At 38.6% G+C, this 18,802-nt stretch overlaps 2 protein-coding genes across 9 annotated transcripts in view; one reads left to right on the top strand and one right to left on the bottom strand.

The window, feature by feature from the left end:
• Positions 1-259: 259 nt before the first annotated feature.
• Positions 260-3,610, top strand: LOC114249209 (thialysine N-epsilon-acetyltransferase). Of its 2 annotated transcripts, XM_028182689.2 has the most exons (5): positions 260-476; positions 1,102-1,153; positions 2,271-2,479; positions 3,111-3,278; positions 3,428-3,610. In XM_028182689.2, the coding sequence occupies exons 1-4, from the start codon at positions 393-395 to the stop codon at positions 3,276-3,278; spliced, it is 513 nt and encodes a 170-aa protein (XP_028038490.2). In that variant the 5' UTR covers positions 260-392; the 3' UTR covers positions 3,428-3,610. The 2 variants fall into 2 exon arrangements, with proteins under 2 accessions (XP_028038490.2, XP_089589194.1); XM_089733068.1 differs by having other exon boundaries at positions 3,111-3,610.
• LOC114249208 (transcription factor GATA-4) overlaps positions 3,558-18,802 on the bottom strand; it is a 63,046-nt gene continuing 47,801 nt past the window's right edge. Inside the window, exons 1-8 of one of the 7 annotated variants that reach the window (XM_028182687.2) lie at positions 17,950-18,148; positions 16,773-16,907; positions 14,449-14,615; positions 12,198-12,331; positions 10,567-10,691; positions 10,136-10,263; positions 9,077-9,241; positions 3,558-6,620 (exon numbers count right to left, since the gene is read on the bottom strand). In XM_028182687.2, the coding sequence (XP_028038488.2) occupies positions 6,528-6,620; positions 9,077-9,241; positions 10,136-10,263; positions 10,567-10,691; positions 12,198-12,331; positions 14,449-14,615; positions 16,773-16,907; positions 17,950-17,998 (996 nt within the window). In that variant the 5' untranslated portion in view covers positions 17,999-18,148 and the 3' untranslated portion in view covers positions 3,558-6,527. Of the gene's footprint in view, positions 6,621-9,076; positions 9,242-10,135; positions 10,264-10,566; positions 10,692-12,197; positions 12,332-14,314; positions 14,407-14,448; positions 14,616-16,772; positions 16,908-17,949; positions 18,149-18,802 lie in introns of those variants that run through there. The other 6 variants (XM_089733067.1, XM_028182688.2, XM_089733063.1 and 3 more) reach the window with 6 other exon arrangements.

Genomic DNA, 18,802 nt, shown 5'->3' with positions numbered 1-18,802 from the left:
GGTAGATACCATAGGAACATAATGTTTCGTCGAAAACTCGTTGGTATGTACAAAGCACGGCTAAAATTCGAACCCCGTGCCCGATATCGGCAGTTCGGCACACTAACTATTCACTAGGCAATCGAGGCAATTTCATTAATTCAGGAGTTTTTTCAATCGTTCACTTTGTCACAACACTATTTTTATTTCATCAAAAACTGACAACACAGTAAACGTCAGTTTACTTCGTCTAATAAAAAATCCGACTATATATATAAATGTGTTTTGAGTTACGCACTCAAAATTAATTATAAATTCACAGCAACTACATACTTCGGATTGTATACTGTTTACTCTTAGTTTACACAACGCTAGGTCTTTCATATTAGGCTGTATATAGTAAAGCACCTGAAATGTCTAACAAATATAAAAACGGTGAAGTTATAGTCCGTGCAGCAACTAAACATGATATGAGTGCAGTCGCTGAAATGATACAGGTATTATAAGTTTTTCAGTAGCCAAGCCCTAAAGCTGAGAATGAAAAGTTACAAAACTATTTGTTTCATGCATTACATTAATTTTATTGTATGGAATACGAGTTATATGTTCGGCTTTTTGTGCTTAAAAAGTATCCAAAGAAATAAAATCCAAGACTGTTGTGTTCTTTTCGACGCTTCTTTGTCATACAATAAGTCTTCAACCAGAAGCGTAGTTTACTTTTTTTTCATATTGAGGAGTGACGACTTCAAAATATTGTCAAATAACTTATAATTAACATTATTAAAAAATCTCATCCTGAGCACGGTTGCATAAGTATATAAAATACATTACAACTGAGAACCAATTGAATTCTTCAGTCCTCGAATTGAAACAAATTTTGTCCGACCTATTAGAAAGAAGAATTAGAAGAAGGATATTAGTAAACATTTCTTTTGTCATTAAATAACAACAGAAACAATGACACTAAACAATGATAAAATATTATTTTGTATATTGAGGCTTGTTTTGAGGCATTGGCTCCAGACATAAATTATTTATTGCTGTCTCTCAAAAAAAGATTTCTCAGTTGTTGTCATTGTAAAAAATAATTTTTACATGATTAAATTCATGAGATTATTGCAGGAATTAGCAGATTACGAGAAAATGTCTGATGGTCCAAAATTATCCATTAAAGGTAAATTAATGAATATTTTTGTTGAAATCATAAAAAAATATTTTATTGCTTTGGTGCAGAGTTGTGATGAGTCCTGAATCGAAGAACCTTTAAATCAATTTCAATCAGTTTAAATATTCAAACCCATCAATCTATATAATCAAAAATTTTCACAGAAGATACTTTATGATACTGCCACCCTATGAAATGATCAATGTGTCTTAGGAAGCCCCATTCATCATTGTGTGTATCTTGATTACTATGATAACGTGTCTTAGAAAGACACATTGACCATAGTATGTATGTAACATACCTGTGTCTTCAAAGGGTTTAATTTAAACTAAATTTCATTGTTCAAGTTTGAAATGACTGAATTTTGCTCCTGCACTTCTCATGCCCATGAGAGACTTCAACCACTCACTATCACTTGGGCTTGCTTATCTGTCACCCAAGCCAATAAAGAGCTCATTATTTGGAACCCTTCCAATCAATGAGAACCCATTGCCTGCACCTTTTTTGCATTTAAGTGGTTGTTGCTTGGGTCCTTGGCTGTGAGATAGGACAGTACTTACCATAAATGTCTTGTGAAGTTTGCTACTACATTTGCTGTTGAAATTCTGAATCATGATCATTATTGTTATGTTATAGGGCTAAATAAAAAAAATAATCTTTTTACTGAAATACTAATTAAAAGTGAATTTCATTATTATGACATTTCAGGTGTACTTTACTATCCCATTTCACTTCTTTGTTTTCTTTTGGTAACCCAATTGTTGTATTGTTTCAAATAGAACTATTAATGTTCACTATGTATGCCATTTTTCAGAACATTTCCGACAGAACTAGAACATTTGATCATTTTCTAGCTTTGCCTATGTCGAGAACATTTTTGGGATTATTAGAATACTCTCGATAAAATTCGAACATTTGAGAATGTTCTGGACTCTTCTTTCTTGGGTTCATTAGGACACTCGATACAGAATACTGAGGTTTTCCTCTAGAAACAATAAGAAATGTTGTCAAACCTTTTGAGAGGGCTTCCAATTGTTTTGATATTTGATTTTTCTATCAGACGTCAAATCCGTTATTCCTACTGGCATAAAACTTTATTCAGTGTTTTATGCTTCTTAAATTACAGATTTGGTGCATGACGGTTTTGAAAAACAACCACCTGCGTTCTTCTGTAAAGTTGCAGAAAAACACAAAGAAAATATCTTAGGTTATGCTATTTACTTTCCTGTGTATTCCACGTGGGAGGGACGTGCGCTAATGCTGGAGGATCTGTACGTGAGAATGAATGAGCGGCGCAGAGGCGTTGGTAGATTGCTTTTCGATGCAATTGCAAAGGTATTTGGTTAATTAGGCAATACCGACTCACACATGCACATTCACAAAAACTCATGCAAACACACAGCATATGTGAGCACGCTGCACACACTAACAGAAAACATTATTCGTTTGCTCATCTAAGTATGAATAATTTAAGTTAAGCAAGCTCTTAGTTAAAAAAATTCTCCTCCACGTCGACCCGCCATCATAACGAAGGGTGAAATGCTATTTGGTTTAAGCGACGTTTCGCTTAATACGCGACATTTATCTTTGTAATTAAAGGTCCGTTTTATTTGCTATTAGTAGGTGTCAACAACTCAATGCTTTTAATTGAATTTCAATTATGTTTACCCCATATATTTATGTAGCTGAAGAAGTTTTTGTTATGATATTTTTTCCAAATTTTAAACTTTAAATGCCCCTTTAGTAACTTTGCAAAAATGTCGCGTTAACTAAATATCCTTTCACCCCTCGATATGTAGCGCGCAGTGTGGAGTGTCGGCGCACGGCCGACACACAAATGTCGTAATGACTGCTGGCAAATTGTATTACGTCGAGAAGTTATAAATCTTTGTTAGCGCGGGTGCTCTGGTGCTGAGTGGTCCCGGGAGCCCACGCACCGCCGATCCTTATTACAGTTATGTTCCAGGAAGCGTCAGAGACGGGCTGCTGCCGCCTGGACTTCCACGTCCTGGAGTGGAATCCTGCTTGTTCGTTTTACGAGAGCAAAGGTGCGGTAAATCTAACTAACAAGGAGCAGTGGTGCTACTACAGGCTTACGGGAGATGCATTACGTGACTTTGCCAAAGATGGCTAGTCAAATGTTCTTGATCACGTAGATTTAAAGTTATTTGAAAACCTAAAAACCATTTGAATATGTATACCTGAAATTATTGTACTATTACATTCGCCTGCGCGGTGCCGATGACATCACTTATTGGTCCTATCTGGTGCCTCCGCTGGCAGCGGCCGCGGCACCCTGACAGTACACGCTGTACCGACCGACCCAGACTCCGTCTACCAAGTGCCCGCGGTTCGATCTTTGACACATGGGAAGACATCCTCACATATCCATACATTCAGTAAAATAGTTCTATGTGCTGATTTTGTTTTTATTTATTAAGTTTACACCATAAATCGTTTTGTACATTTGTGTTGTTTTTATTCTTATTCATTTCCTTCAAAATAACATTGCGTTTCCTCCAAACTCAGCAGTTTATGAGATAGACATTTTAATATTACAGTTGCGAATCCTTTGAGCCTCACTATACCCTCGTACGATATTGTGATAATTTATGTGTAATGTTTCTGAAATACTCTTATCTGTATATTCTCTATAAGACTATTCTAAACTATTTACATCTTATCTATAAATGCCGTGTTCCTAAAGTATATTCACTAACTCACGTTATTGCCTCATTTAACTGACAATCAAAATTAAAACTAAATACAAAATGAATACTTCAAAATTGGACGTAGATCAGTAGGAAGGTCGCACCCACTAACTCAAAGCAGCTGTTAAGAGGTAAAACATTTACATTATCCTGTCAAACCTTTTGTAAGAACATTTTGATACTTGCTAATACACTTGCTCAATCAAGAGAAGGGACCCTGCTCTTGAGTTGTTAGGTCTCCTTCGGAGGCGCTCGGGCAGTTGTTAGCAAATCCCACCCCTCTTGGCTGAGCCTTTGCTCGCCCACCTGTCCTGGTGAAACTGGAAAGGCCTTCGGGCCACCAGTAAACTTTCAATCATAAAAAAAAAAAAAAAAAAAGAAGGGACCAAAACAAAGTCATAGCGTTACATGAAATTGTATTAGGTTATCCTGGATTGTTAATGTTACGTTATCGTAGAGTTTCATTATGAAATGTCAGACGGCTTACGACGACACATTTACACCTAAATCTGTTATACAAAAACGGTTATTTCCATTCCAAAAAATATTGAGCTTAGAGAATTAGTTTGTCTCAAATGATTTTAACCTTATTGTTCTGAACAAAGATTTATAGTTGAAGCTTGGCGTCCTACAAGAATTTGTTATTGACTTCAAGAACTGAATTATTTCTGCTAAACTACGCCCCAATATGCGAAAAAAACGGACAGGGCTCAAAAATATTATAATAATAAGATCTAATATAAACTTACGTTCATTTTATTATAAATGTTTAACAATAATATATGTGCGGCCATTTTACTCCGAAATAAAGTGCCCAGGTAGGTGCACGTATAATATTACAAGTACATTAAACCGCCGATGCTACACATTGTATACTTATTTCCCCACCTATTTGCTGGTACCTTAAGAGGCTATTCCAGCTACGCGCGGCCGTGTAGGTGAACTCACGGGCTCAACCTGAGAGAATTTGCTAACACTAGCCCTAGCAAGAGTAGTGCTTCGCAGAATCTACCACCGGATCGGAATCGTGACCCATTGAGAACATTGTATGCCCTAACGCCTAACTATGCTGTTGATGCGCGCATCTAACAACAAGTAGTGGCAGTGACGTTCAGATGTTTGCGATAGACGGGGACAAAGTATGTGCTTTATATTACTACACCGAATTAATTTGATTTTGGGTCTGAAGATGATGCATGTCATGAAAGTGCTATTTGTTGATTGTGATTGTATAATACCTATTAGGTTACTTGGTACTTGAAACAAAATTTGATTATTGTTAGTCGATGATTGTTAGCGACAAATCATTTGATTCTTGATTCTAAATTAATATTGTTTGTACTTTGTTCTGTTCTAAAATTAGGTCTGCTTCTATGTATGTATATCACGTACCTATATATATTCTATGTACATAGCTGGCTTTAATGAAATATGTATAGTAACATCTAATTACTAATACGTATTTTTTGTTCATTGTGATGTGTTTGTTGATGGATTTCCATGGATTCTATTCATTTTGCAATTAAACAAATGCGTTAAACTACCTAAGCATATGGAGTTACAACTAAATGTTTTACAATAGTACCTACGTGTCTCAGTATAAGAGAAGTAAAGTCATGGAAAGTTAGGAACTATCTGTAAGTAGTGGAGTTAATCGATCTAGTGTTCAGTTAAGTGCCGATTTCACACAAGACATATCATATTTTGCTATGCGATGTCGAAATAATCGCAATTAATATTATCTAATAAGATTTAATTATACTTCTATCTAGTAAAATAATAATAACTGCGATAACATTCAGTAAAATATTACAGATTAGGTAATAGGTAGCGTAATGTGAATACTGGTCATACTTACCATCTATAATATTACGTGCTACTCTAATTGTATTTACACATTTACCGCGTATTATTGTACATCTCACAAACAACGAGATCTAACCTACAGTCACACGACTAGTGTTGATAATAAATGACGAAATAAATCAAAATATCTAATCTATAGTGTAGCTTGGTGCGTTTTAAAATATATCCACGAATTATACCGAATATAAGAACATCGCGGTTCTATTGAATACAGAGTCAGTAGGTAAAAAGTGAATAGGAAAATTGTACGGGATTGTTTACATATTACCTATATCATTAAATTGACGTCTTGTCCCTTATGAACTTAATTAACCTAAGTGTATTCCACTAGAATATAATACAACGAGGGTTTATACATTCAATATTTACATTCCTTCTATAAACCAGCATTTAAAATAACTTGGAAGTCTACGAAAAAAACTAATTTATAAAACAATATTTTTAACTTCGTCGACATTGAAACCACCTTGTCATTAATTTGTTCAATAATAGTCTAGAATGCATCAGTAATCCACTCTGTGGCTCTACACAGTGGATTACACAGGTATCTGGTTTTGAGTGCTAGTATTAGCATATCCTATTATTTTCCGTGGAACATTTTAAACATCTGATTCTGTGTGATTATCACGCCAACCGCGCATACAGGCAATCCATTGATGGCTGTGTGCAATGTGTGGGTTGGTGGTCGCCACGTTAAGCTACTTTCAGTTATTATAGAGATTCGACGCTAGTCCATGATTACGTTCGATCGGTCGAGAGTGCATCCGACGCGAGCGTGCGGCGCCACACAGGCCGACGACCTCTCGTTACGTGGAAGCCATGAGCTTGGCGTGAGCCGTCACGTTGCGCTGATGCAGAAACCCACTCCCTTCCTCTTCTTCATTGTTTCCCAGACCGTACTGAAAAAGAAAAATACACTAAGTATCATTTTTACAACTTAATTGTCTATACTAATATTATAAAGAGGAAAGATTTGTTTGTTTGTTTGTTTCGAATAGGCTCCGAAACTACTGGACCGATTTGAAAAATTCTTTTTCCATTAGAAGCCGACATTGTCCCTGATGAACATAGGCTACTTTATTTAACTTTTTTTTTATTTTATTTTTTTGGTTTCATGTGTGTTTTAATGTTTCCGAAGCGAAGCGAGGGCGGGTCGCTAGTAGAGTGATAAATTGAAAGTTGATGCCGCTGTCTTCTACTACGCTCCGCTACGAGTAATAACGCAAATATATAATTTCTGCAGGTTTGATTTCTATCTAAAGCTACACGAGACGACACGACAGTATTCCTTTATAGTGGAAGTCGTTCGTAAACATGGCTTAACTACGTATTTAATTACAACGATTGGAACCTGCCTGCCTGCATAGTTCGATGAAGAAAGGTCATAACGATTATAAAAAGTACCTATATAAACAACAAGTGGCTAAAGTTTTGAAAATTATATTTTGTCGAAAAGATCTGTGCTCTTTGTGGACCAGCTGACGGATCACGAGCTGAGCTCCCTTACTGCTCCATTAACTTTCTTAGCTCACGTTTCGATCTCTTACAACACTGAACAGTCGACACATGTCCAGCATATCCAGCATTGCCACGTACCATCCGGCTTTGGAATGAACTCCCCTCCACGGTGTTTTCCGAGCGCTATGACCTGTCCTTCTTCAAACGAGGCTTGCGGAGAGTACTTTATGGTAGGCAGCGGCTTGGCTCTGCCCCTGGTATTGCTGACGTCCATGAGCGACGGTGATCACTTACCATCAGGTGGGCCGTATGCTCGTCTGCCTACAAAGGCTATAAAAAAAAGAAAAGAATCTGTGCACGCGGGTACCGGACGACGGTGCCGTTCAATATTTAAATGACTGTTTTTTTGGCGACTTATTCCCATGATTTGCACACGAAGTAAATTGTCCTTTCGTAATAAGGTGACACTACAAAACCTGGATACGCCCCGTCATGACCTATGCTAGTGTAGTGTTCTCTAACGCGGCCCGCACCAACTTGAAACCCCTTCAAGTCATTCAATCCCGTTTTTGCAGCATAACAGTCGGAGCACCGTGGCTCTTAAAGAATGCGCAGCTCCATGATGACCTGGAGCTTAACTCAATTAGTAAGTATATTCAGTCGTCATCAATGCGCCACTTTGAGAAGGCGGCACGACACGAAAACCTTGTCGTGGCCGCTGGAAATTACATACCCGGTCCTGTGGACCGAATGGTAAACAGTCGACGTCGCTCTAAATACGCTCTAAATTTGAAGTCGTCGTGGCCTAACGGATAAGACGTCCAGTGCATTCGTGTTGAGCGATGCACCGGTGTTCGAATCTCAGGCGGGTACCAATTTTTCTAATGAAATACGTAGGTACTCAACAAATGTTCACGATTTACTTCCACGGTGAAGGAATAACATCGTGTAGTACCTAATAAAAATGAAACCCGCAAAATTATAATTTGCGTATTTACTGGTGGTAGGACCTCTTGTGAGTCCGCGCGGGTGGGTATCACCACCCTGCCTATTTTTGCCGTGAAGCAGTAATGCGTTTCGGTTTGAAGGGTAGGGCAGCCATTGTAACTATAGGTACTTGAGACCTTAGAACGTATATCTACATGTGGGTGGCGCATTTATGTTGTGGATGTCTATGGGCTCCAGTAACCACTTAACACCAGGTGGGCTGTGAGCTCGTCTACACATGCGAGCAATAAAAAAAAAAACGTCATTACGGATGTTCCCGACCCACTAACAATGCTTTTAGACACCTTAGGCACCGGTCACCGTCCTCGCCGAATCCATCGCTTGTGACGAAGGGTTCGGCGAGTAAATTAACCCATAGACAGCCCACCGAGCCTCTCGCCGGATCTTCTCAATGAGTCGCGTTTCCGATCCGGTGGTAGATTCTGCGTAGCGCTGCTCTTGCTAGGGCCAGTGTCAGCAACACCTTCGGCTTGAGCCCCGAGAGCTCACCTACACGCTGGGGTAACGTTGATATAGCCTCTCAAGACTATCAGCATATGTAGGGCAAAAAAGGACGACTTATTTTCATAACAATTTGTTTCACTACTGCAAATAACTACTAGGCATAAGTTCCAAATGAATAGTGTATTATAGTATTGTTCCTATATTAGTATAGATATATATCATACCTATATCAATTGTAATTAGCTGGTTACTGTTATTTGAATGAAGCCCTTTGTTGAATCTACTCGCGACTTATCTATTTTACATTCACAGTAGGTACCTACTGCGCAAAACTGTATGGAAGTGCCAGCCATACCTAATACATACTTGCAAAGTTTCAGTCCAAGCGATTCGAATAAGCGCGAGATAAAAAAATAATTAAGTGATAAGATATTGAAGTACGTACCTGTAATGCGTGTAGATAGTGTTGCTGGGAGTGATAGTGGTTGGCGGGCGGCGGGTAGGCGTCGTAGGGCGGCGGCGCCGGCTCGCTCTTTATGTTGAACAGCGACGGACTCGACAGGAACGAGGGAGACGACAGACCCAGCGGGTACTGACCCTGGCTGTGACCCTGGAATGTAGTCAAATTAATCTTACACATCATCATGTCAATACGTTGCCGGAATATCGCATCGTTTAGGTACTGTCGTTGTACATATTATTTCCGACGTTTCCAATACTGCACAGATGTTGTAGTCACGTCGCAAATAATTAACGATAGTAAAAACACAAAGATTAAACTAAAAGTAGTTTTAATTATTAAATTAGCTTGGACACTATCGAAACTTCATTTAAACTATAAATAGTCACGTGTGATCCGTAATAAAACACATAAAACCAATAAATTAATGCTCAATCACATCACCCACATTCGAGTTTCGAGACTGAATTTACCTATCTAACAATTATTTGAGATTAACAAGTGCTTATTTATATTAGTCGAATATTGTAATTTATAAGTTGGAGTCAAACAATAGCAGGCGTCTATCGGTCGCGACTGAGTAGAAGCTAGAAATAGGTTCGAAAAATCATTGTGAAAAAATGAAACTTAATAAAATGCCGACGATGATGATGTTTCAGTAGAATACGACAAGCTACATAAGATTTTTAGGCGATTCCTAGTCACAGCAGTGCGGTGCTATTTTAACAATTGATTTGAATATACCTGGAATTAGCCTAACTGTAGTAGCAAGTAGCTGTAGTTAAATGGTTCGTTACGCGAGTCCCTCGAAGCTACCTACCGTTTACTCAAAAACATGGCGACACTTTGCGTCGTGTAAGTTTCAATCTCCCTCAACCGCGGCAATGCCTCGGCGTGGCTTGTTATTAAGGCCGAGGAAATTGTTAGGAGCAAGAACGTAGTGACAAAGTGACCGGGGTGGTGTATTCGTACCTAGTTGTCCTGGAAACGCTTTTTGTCTTTCGGTTTATTGTGCTAGTAAGATATTTTAAGATGTAGGTATACCTGAACGTGGTGGTGATGGTGCTGCTGTGGAGACGCGTCCGGCTTGTGTACCCCCGCGGGCCCTGCGCCCCCCGCCGCCCCCACCGACAGGGGGAGCGCCGCCTCGGATATACTACTCGACTTGCTGTCTGTTATGGAACGTCAAAATACATTTTTATGTATTAAAGAAATAGACAAATATATATCTAATGATACAGGTAGCAAAAAAACTAGTCGGTACTTAATATGTAACGAGCACTTTGTCGACAAATAAACTTTCGTAAAATAAATCGAACATAATACAATTATGCAGAATATATACAAAGATAACAGTTGGAAAACATACAGACCCATTTCGACATCAAAATTATCGGCATTAAAATTTTATATTCGTTTCATTTTCAATAGTGAACCTGCAACAGTTTATAGTCCAATTAAAAGCACAAGATTACCATCTATCGCAGGAGAGCTGTGTCCATCTTTTTTGGGAGTTTCACCATTTGGTTTCGCGCCGTTAGCTGGCTTCTTGGGTTTCCGTTTTCTGGTTTGTATACCGTCCTTCCTCATGGCCAGAGGTCTGTAATGCATTATAGTTTTAATCGTAAAGCGTAAACGAGCAAATTTGATTGGAACGGTCAAGCTGTAGCCGTAACTATCATCGAATGTGTAGGCACTTGAACGTCGGTAACGACATTTACAAGATAAGCTTGGAGATGTACGAGTAATAATTCCGAATAACAGCGCTCGAACCCACATTCTTAAACACGAATAACACGTAGATGGGGACGGAGCGCTTCTGCTTCATTACCTAAAGGTCCGCGTCCCAACAACGCGCGGATCCGGCTCACGGATGTCTGGATATTATGTTCGCACATACAACCAACATTTTACTTTACGGGTAACAATAAAAATCCATAATATGTAATTTATTACGGATCTTATTGCGTGCCCACGTGGTTTGGTTCTGCTTTCTTCCTATTTTTAACACGTAAAAGTCGTGTTACAGTTTTAGGTACTGTTATAGATAATGCAAAGAACTTGGCTTCAATCTAAGTGGATCGTGCACTCGTTTGTCTCTATACCTCAATTAAATGAATTATTTGGCAGAAAATTAGAAATTCTGGCCAATAATAATATCTAAAACTAAAGTTGTTTGTTGATCGTGTTTACTTGGATGGAATAGTTTTCCTGCGGTTGGCTGTGGGCAGGTACACGAGGCATAATGAATAATGATGTCAATAACTGACTGAATAATTACAAAACATTACATGGCAATAAATATGATTACTATAGGATAAATATTTGTTTAATTATATTTTGTTTGCTTGCTTATTCAGGTTTACGTAATGTTAATAGATACCTACTTAGGTACTTTAATTGCGAATACTTTTTGACTTTGTTTGTTTTACACCACATTTTCATCACCACTTTCCTTGATTAGAATTATTCACCGTCTCTGTTTAGCAAACATTTTTAGATCTATTTTTTGTTGATGTTTGATGATATATATAATATATATAATATAATATAATATATGATGTCTTCGTCGTAAAAGCGATTAACAGCGCCTGTCGGTTCGAACAGTAAGAGAGGTAGGAAAGTCAAGAAAAAGTAACAAAGATTAGAGTGTACCTAATCTTTGCAACATCGATTATGAATATCAAGAGGCACTGGTCTCTCTTTTGGACAACCGTGTGCGATTTTTTCATTGCAAATAAATGAAAGAGTTCAAGGAAGAAGTGGACGCGTCTTTCCATTGTTCGTTTAGATTTTCAAGAGAATTTGCATAGGAGCTAAAAAAAAAAGAAAATAGTTGAGAAAATACAAAAAAAAAAAAAAAAAAGCCCGCTGAGTTTGTTTCGCCGGTTCTTCTCAGGACTGTGGCTTTTTTTGGAACCGGTGGTAGAGTTAACATTTTCTTTTACATTTTGACATTCAACAAGTGTGTTTTTGATGACATCCAAGTTGAAATAAATGATTTTGAATTTGAATTTGAATTTGAAGCTAAGAGGATCTCGCCGCCACAGGGTTGAAGTCGAGCTTAACATGGATACATTTTCTATGATATCTCTTAATGACTTACCGATTGATTCCGTGCAGTTTGTAGTAAAGTCCGCACGCGTTGCACACGGGCTCTCCATCGTTGTTTCGTCTCCACAGCGTGGTGTTCCGCGACCCGCAGTTCGTGCAGCACTGGCCGTGACGCCGAGCCGCCGACTGGGGGATGCCACATTGTACTGTCCCTGATACGGTCTCGATCTAACAACTAGCGCTCACTGACGCGCCAAAGGTGGCCATTACTGCGTTAGGTACATATAACTTATGCATGTAGCTTAACACACACGATCGCTCACATAAAACCTTTGACGAGTCAAGGAGAAGATGTACTATCGGTCAAGTAAACGATAGTTTGCGGGACGTGGTACAAAATGTATGAACCAGATTGATTCTGGACGCGCCCCGGCTACTAGCGGGTCAGACCCGGTGTCAAATAATCTTTCGAGCTAAAAGCTCTGTTGGGCAATAAGTGTAACTTTTAATAGATATTTATTCATTATAAAGATGTATTAGAATGACAAAGGTCAAGTACCTAACTACTACTAAGATCAACTGTAGTTCTATGTAATTATGTAATAGTAAATTAGTTAGACTCTATGAAATTAAGATTTTATTTATTTATTTTTTATAGCATAGATGAGTGGACGAGCTCACAGCACACCTGGTGTTAAATGGTTAATGAAGCCCATAGACACCCATAGCCCATAACGTAAATGCCACCACCCACCTTGAGATATTAGTTATAAGGTCTCAGTACAGTTACAATGGCTGCCTCACCCTTCAAACCGAAATGCATTACTGCTTCACGGCAGAAATACGCAGGGTGGCGATACCTACCCATGCGTACTCACAGGAGGTCCTACCACCAGTAAAATATTTGAAATTGGAAGAGTAAGGAATTGGGCAGACTGAGCTTCAAAAATGAACTAAGCTGTAGTCTACCGAAGAACAATTATGCATATTATTTTGAGTTGTTGTTTTATCAAATAGCACAATCTCTATCTATCCTAGAAACTTTTTGTGTTATCTCGGGATGTACCTTTTATTTCTAACTTTTAATAATAATAAATTTAACGATAGGGTTTGTAATTATGAATTTCATAACATTTATTTTATATTTCAGTAAACAGTTGATTATCTATTTCAATAAATTTATAGTTAGTACTAAAATAATCGAAAGTTATTATAGAGTAAATTCAATCTATATAATAAGAATATGCTCTAGGAAGGAGTAAGAGCTCTAAAATAAATCTTAAGCAACAACACATAAAAGTGCATAGAAAAAACAACCAATAAGTCGAGTGTAGATACCCAGTCAACTTTAATAAAGACTATAAGTCTTATTTTAAAGTCGCCTGTGAGTGATTGTACATTTTTGCATGCAAATACAATCGGGACGACAGCGGCTATGTACAGAATGCGCCATGTTGTTATCAAATAATACAGTAGGTGCGGTGATTATGGGTATGCGTCGCAGCGGGCGGCACCAATGGCGCGGGAGGCGGCCGGCCGGGGGGGCGGCGCCAAGGGCTGCCAGACTACTCGCATTTTATACAATACATGTTCTTTTCTTGCTTTCATCAAGGATTCAGTTTAACTTTTGTATATTTATGTACTTAATCGCAACATGCAATAATAAAACTTACTGCCCACAAAGGTTTTAGCTCAAGCCATCGATATATTAATGTGTAAATATTGCATTTCAATATACTATCTTTTTTAGTGGAAGAATGAAAGGTTGAAATTTTAATTTATAATTTTGAAACTGTGCATGAAAATTAAATTGTGTGTGTAAGTGATGCGGTATGTCACGCAGCTCTAACAAAGGATATATTATATATTAGCTATATTCAAATGCCTTATTTTTAGTCTAATTTCAGTTATAAGTTATCACCTAGTTCAAGTTATTTAGATAGGCGCAGAGCGCGCGGCCGCCCCGCCTAGTCAATGCGATCATCGAAATACAAGCCCAGTATGTGGCCCTCCCACCGTTATCAATTAGGAAAGTGCAACATAAGCCAAGTAAAAAGCAGAGGCCGAAGTGGGGAGCGGTAGCGTGTAGCCTTCGAGGCCAAACAACAGGGAGCCACTTCAGCGTGCGCGCGAACCAAACATGCACTAGTCTACACGCCACCGACTCACCTTCTTCATGCCCCGCGTCATGCTGTCCACACTCATCCATCTCTGCACGGAGCCCTCCTTATAGAAGCGCGTGAGGAGGTCCGCGTCCGCACCTGCACGCAGACAGACCGTTACTGAGAGCTGGAGAGACTCACCAGCCGCTTGCTGGGCTTCACGAGCGGTCGGTTGACGCCGTTGATCTTGTGGTAGAGGCCGCACGCGTTGCACAGGTAGTGGCCGGTGGAGTCGCGGCGCCACAGCGGCGTGTTGTTGGCCCCGCAGTTCACGCACTCGCGCCCCTCCTCGTACTCGAGGGCGCCATCTGTGGCCACACGCACGTTACCACCCTCACCGCTAACCTAGCGCTCCATACCTCCTTATATCATTCGCTTCCTGTACTGTTGATGTGTCAACCTACACATCTCTTTGACAATAAGCTTTTGGGCGGTAGTTAGAATGATAATTTTTTTGCTAGCTTCTTTAGACTCATGGTCCGACGTTTTTTTATTGCCTTTTTAGGCAGACGAGCAAGTGGCCCATCTGATGGTAAGCGGGTGCCGTCGCTCATGGACGTCGGCAATGTCAGGGGCCCAGCCAAATCTCTGCCTACTGATTAATTTTAAAGAGTCACTTTCCTATCTTGATATATTACGTATGTCCTGTGCCCTATACCAAGTAGGTAGGTAACCTATACAAGAACCGAGTAATGGTGAATATGGTGGTATGAAGGGAGAATGTTAACAAGGTAAATTAGATGATTTACAAAACCAGCTGCAGGAGATAGCCGGACAAACTATTCTAAGATCCTTGACTTCATATTGTGTTTGACAACAAGTTCAGCACAGACGTAGTGTAAAGGAGAGCCCAGCAAAGCGCGTGAACACCGGAATGAAAATACTGCGGACTACTGTGTGCCATGAGACGTGGGACCAGGTCTTCAACGAGCTACGTGCTCTAAATTAGTGATACTTTTGCTACTTTTAATTTGAAATACAGATTCAGTGAGTTTATATTTACTGTATACCAACTTACATTCAGGCACACAGGATAATGTGGGTACCTACTCGCAACCGATAATCGCTTATCTACTTCCGAGAATGTTTCGAACAAAAACAATCGTGGCTTACACTTTGTAATGTGATACACGAGATATAATGATAGTACGGTAGCGCATATTATCTTAATTAAACAAATATAATTTTGTTCATGTTTGATTAAAACCATCGTTATATTATAAATATTATGACAACGAATATCAGAAGTAAAATCAAAAGAAATAAAGCTTTTCATAATACACACACATGCGCTAAACTCGAACCAAACTTTGGAATAAAATGATCTAGATTTACAAAGCAATGCAACCAGTCTTTGAAATATGACTTTTCGGTTTAGCATCGTCTAAGGCAAGCACAGTGCCGATGCTGATTTTTAATTTTTTGTTGAAGTAAATTGGAAATCAGCAGTCAGTATCATTAAACGTAATTAATTGAATGATTGTACAAAACGTGCGATACTGTACATTTTGTATATTGTGCATTTGATTGTATTATTAGGTGGGTGAACAGTTACGTTATCAGCTATCCGGAGCGATAACAGCAGCCATCTGCTGCTAACCCAAATCCATTAATTTGTTCATCGTTACATTTTAATTGAATTGAAAAACTAGAAACAATGCGAAACGTCGCCTCAGCTCTTATCAAATTAATTTACTAGACTTGATAAACGAAAGACAGTGGAATTTGTGTGTTCTATATTTATTGTTAGTTTTCTCGGTTAAAATTTTAAGAAAATTGTTTTTTTTTTATAAAACCACATATTAGGTACACTAATGTATTTTAAAGACAGTAGTGTTAGCAGGCACAGCTTAAAAATAACCATTAAACTTTATACGGGCTGGTACCTTCTAGATGACTATTTTTGGCATCAAGAAAATGTGTGCTCTGTTTTGTAGGACAGAATAGCTGTTACTTCAATGAATCTGACCAAGTAAATAATATTTGGGCGTCGACTGCGTGTCGTGGAGCCACAAGCGGCGACACTTGCGTCGTACTTTCTTTAACGACTTCGTACGAGGTGGACCGTGTTTTTGTGACGTCCCCGTCACTACAAATACCAACAGAAACTGTCTGCAAGTGATTTTCTAATTAAAATAATTTCTACAAGATACAGGTCCAGGTGGCTTAAGCAGAGTGAATTTTACGAATACACATATGGCATTGCTGACGTCCATGAGCGACGGTAACCACTCACCATCAGGTGGGCCGTATGCTCGTCTGCCTATAAGGCAATAAAAAAAAAACATATTAAATATTGGTTGGTTGGTTTTATCATAAGAAATCAGTGTCGTTCAAGGACATCTGCAACATCAGAGGCCCGTCAAGTCATCATCAACCGCCGAGGGCTCGTCCCGACCCTCTTCCAAGAAGGATAGAACTGTAGTTGTCCAATAGTCACTGTAAATAAGTCTCAGAATGCTCACTGTAAGCGGGTGGACGCTGCAGAGCATCGTAGGGTGCACACCAAGAGCCCATGACCACGTTCTGGCCGTAGAGTCCCCCGGCCACCGAGCCCACGCCGCCCACGCCGCCCACGCCGCCCACGCTGCCTCCGCCTGCTGACGCATAATATATGCTTTAAATACTAAATCCAAACACATTATTTCATTTAAAATATCCACCTTCAACTAATTAAGTCGTAATTTTACTGGTGGTAGGACCTCTTGTTAGTAGGGTAGGTACCACCACCATGCCTATTTCTGCCGTGAAGCAGTAATGCGTTTCGGTTTGAAGGGTCTATAGACTCCAGTGATCACTTAACAACCAGGTGGGCTGTGAGTTCGTCCACCCATCTAAGCAATAAAAAAAAATATATATATAAAAGCTAACTAAGACATAGACAGATACTATGACACGTCTTTTATATTCTAGGTGTTAATGGGCACATAAGGTCCCAGGCGGATAAGATGTCCGGTGTTTACGTGTCAAGTCACAAGATTATATTTATGATTGAATTCTGGAGGCAGGTTTCAAGGAAGGCCGTCTGTAAGCTATATCTAAATGGACAAGTAGCTTCTGACTGTGACAATACGCAAGTACTTCAGCTCACAGACAAGGCGACCTGTTGTTGTTCCTATTTTTTTACCCAGTAAAAATACTGTTACGATTTAATGAGAAAATGAAAGCAGTAAAATATGTCAAACAACATTGTTGCGTAAAAACAAAACGCTAAAATGTATGTTTCTTATGCGGCCAGTAAATTCGTGTTCTAATTGTATTTTATAGCAAATACGCTGCTAACGTTTCCAATTATACATACTAATTTCCATTACAAGAAATATTAAATACGACGCCATATTGTAATATTACCTATATAGAATAGATGACAATCGAATGCGAAAATTGATTTCATTTTATTTTATCAATTATAAAACCCTTACTTCTTGAACTAAAAATAAAATTAGATTAAACACACAAATTTAATGCCTAATTAAAAAAAAATTAGAGTTGAAAAAATATGGTATCGCAAACGAAACTTGTACAAACATATCAACATACAGTGATAGAGTATTTATAATGAACACTGATCTTTATCAGCGCGACTCGATGCCACTGATAACATATTATTATAATTATCATATTATAATATAAATTAGTTACCTGTGAGCAAGGCTATGTTTTTTAGCCAGTTCACTGAGAGAGCATCCATGTTGTCGACTTTAATCGATTCTTGAGTGATTGTAATCAATTGTCAGTTGATTATTAGTCGATTATACCGATTGCAAGTGAATGTGTGGTTAACATTTGACCCGCGCAGTCGCAGGTCAGGTCGCGCACCGACTGCTCAGTGTTCAGAGTGTCGACGATTGGCGAGCCTGGTCTGTACCGCAGACGGTTATCGCTCGCTGAATCACGTCACTGTGACCCTCCGGGCGGGGACTAAGTCATGAGCTATGGAGTGTTTTACTGCTTACAGTTTTACAAACAAAGTCGACAATAGAAAAATCCCAGGAAATTTATGAAAATTAGGTTACTTGTTTGAGTTAATTAAGCGTTGTTTTATCTGAAGGTCTAAGACATGTAACTTTTTCTGTCAAAGTTTGTCATCAAGGCTTACAAATAAGAGAACAGGTCGGTTCAAGGACCTATGTACTGCTTGTACCGCTGATTTTTTTTATTTTATTCGAAATATAAAAAGACAATCTGTTAAATCAATTGAAAGTGATTAAAATTAATACCAAATCCAAAAAAACAGTTTACCGTTATCTATTATACATTTTACAAATTTTAATTATCACACAACATAACTAAATAACGTAACATGTGATATGAGATACGAAAATAAATTTATCACTATTATTTATTTGACGTGCTCGCAATAAAAACTAGCTAACTAGTATTTACCTTACTAATACTTTAAAGTAGGCTTTAAAGCTATCTTTTAAGGCAATTTTATCAAAAGACAAAATCACTGCTTAATAAAGGCAAGTCTATTAGGGAATGCCTATTAACA

The sequence above is a fragment of the Bombyx mandarina genome, chromosome 15 (assembly GCF_030267445.1).
Source record: "Bombyx mandarina strain Sakado chromosome 15, ASM3026744v2".
Lineage (NCBI taxonomy): Eukaryota > Metazoa > Arthropoda > Insecta > Lepidoptera > Bombycidae > Bombyx > Bombyx mandarina.
Note: the sequence above shows the minus strand (reverse complement) of the source record. Positions and strands in the feature narration are given on the sequence as shown.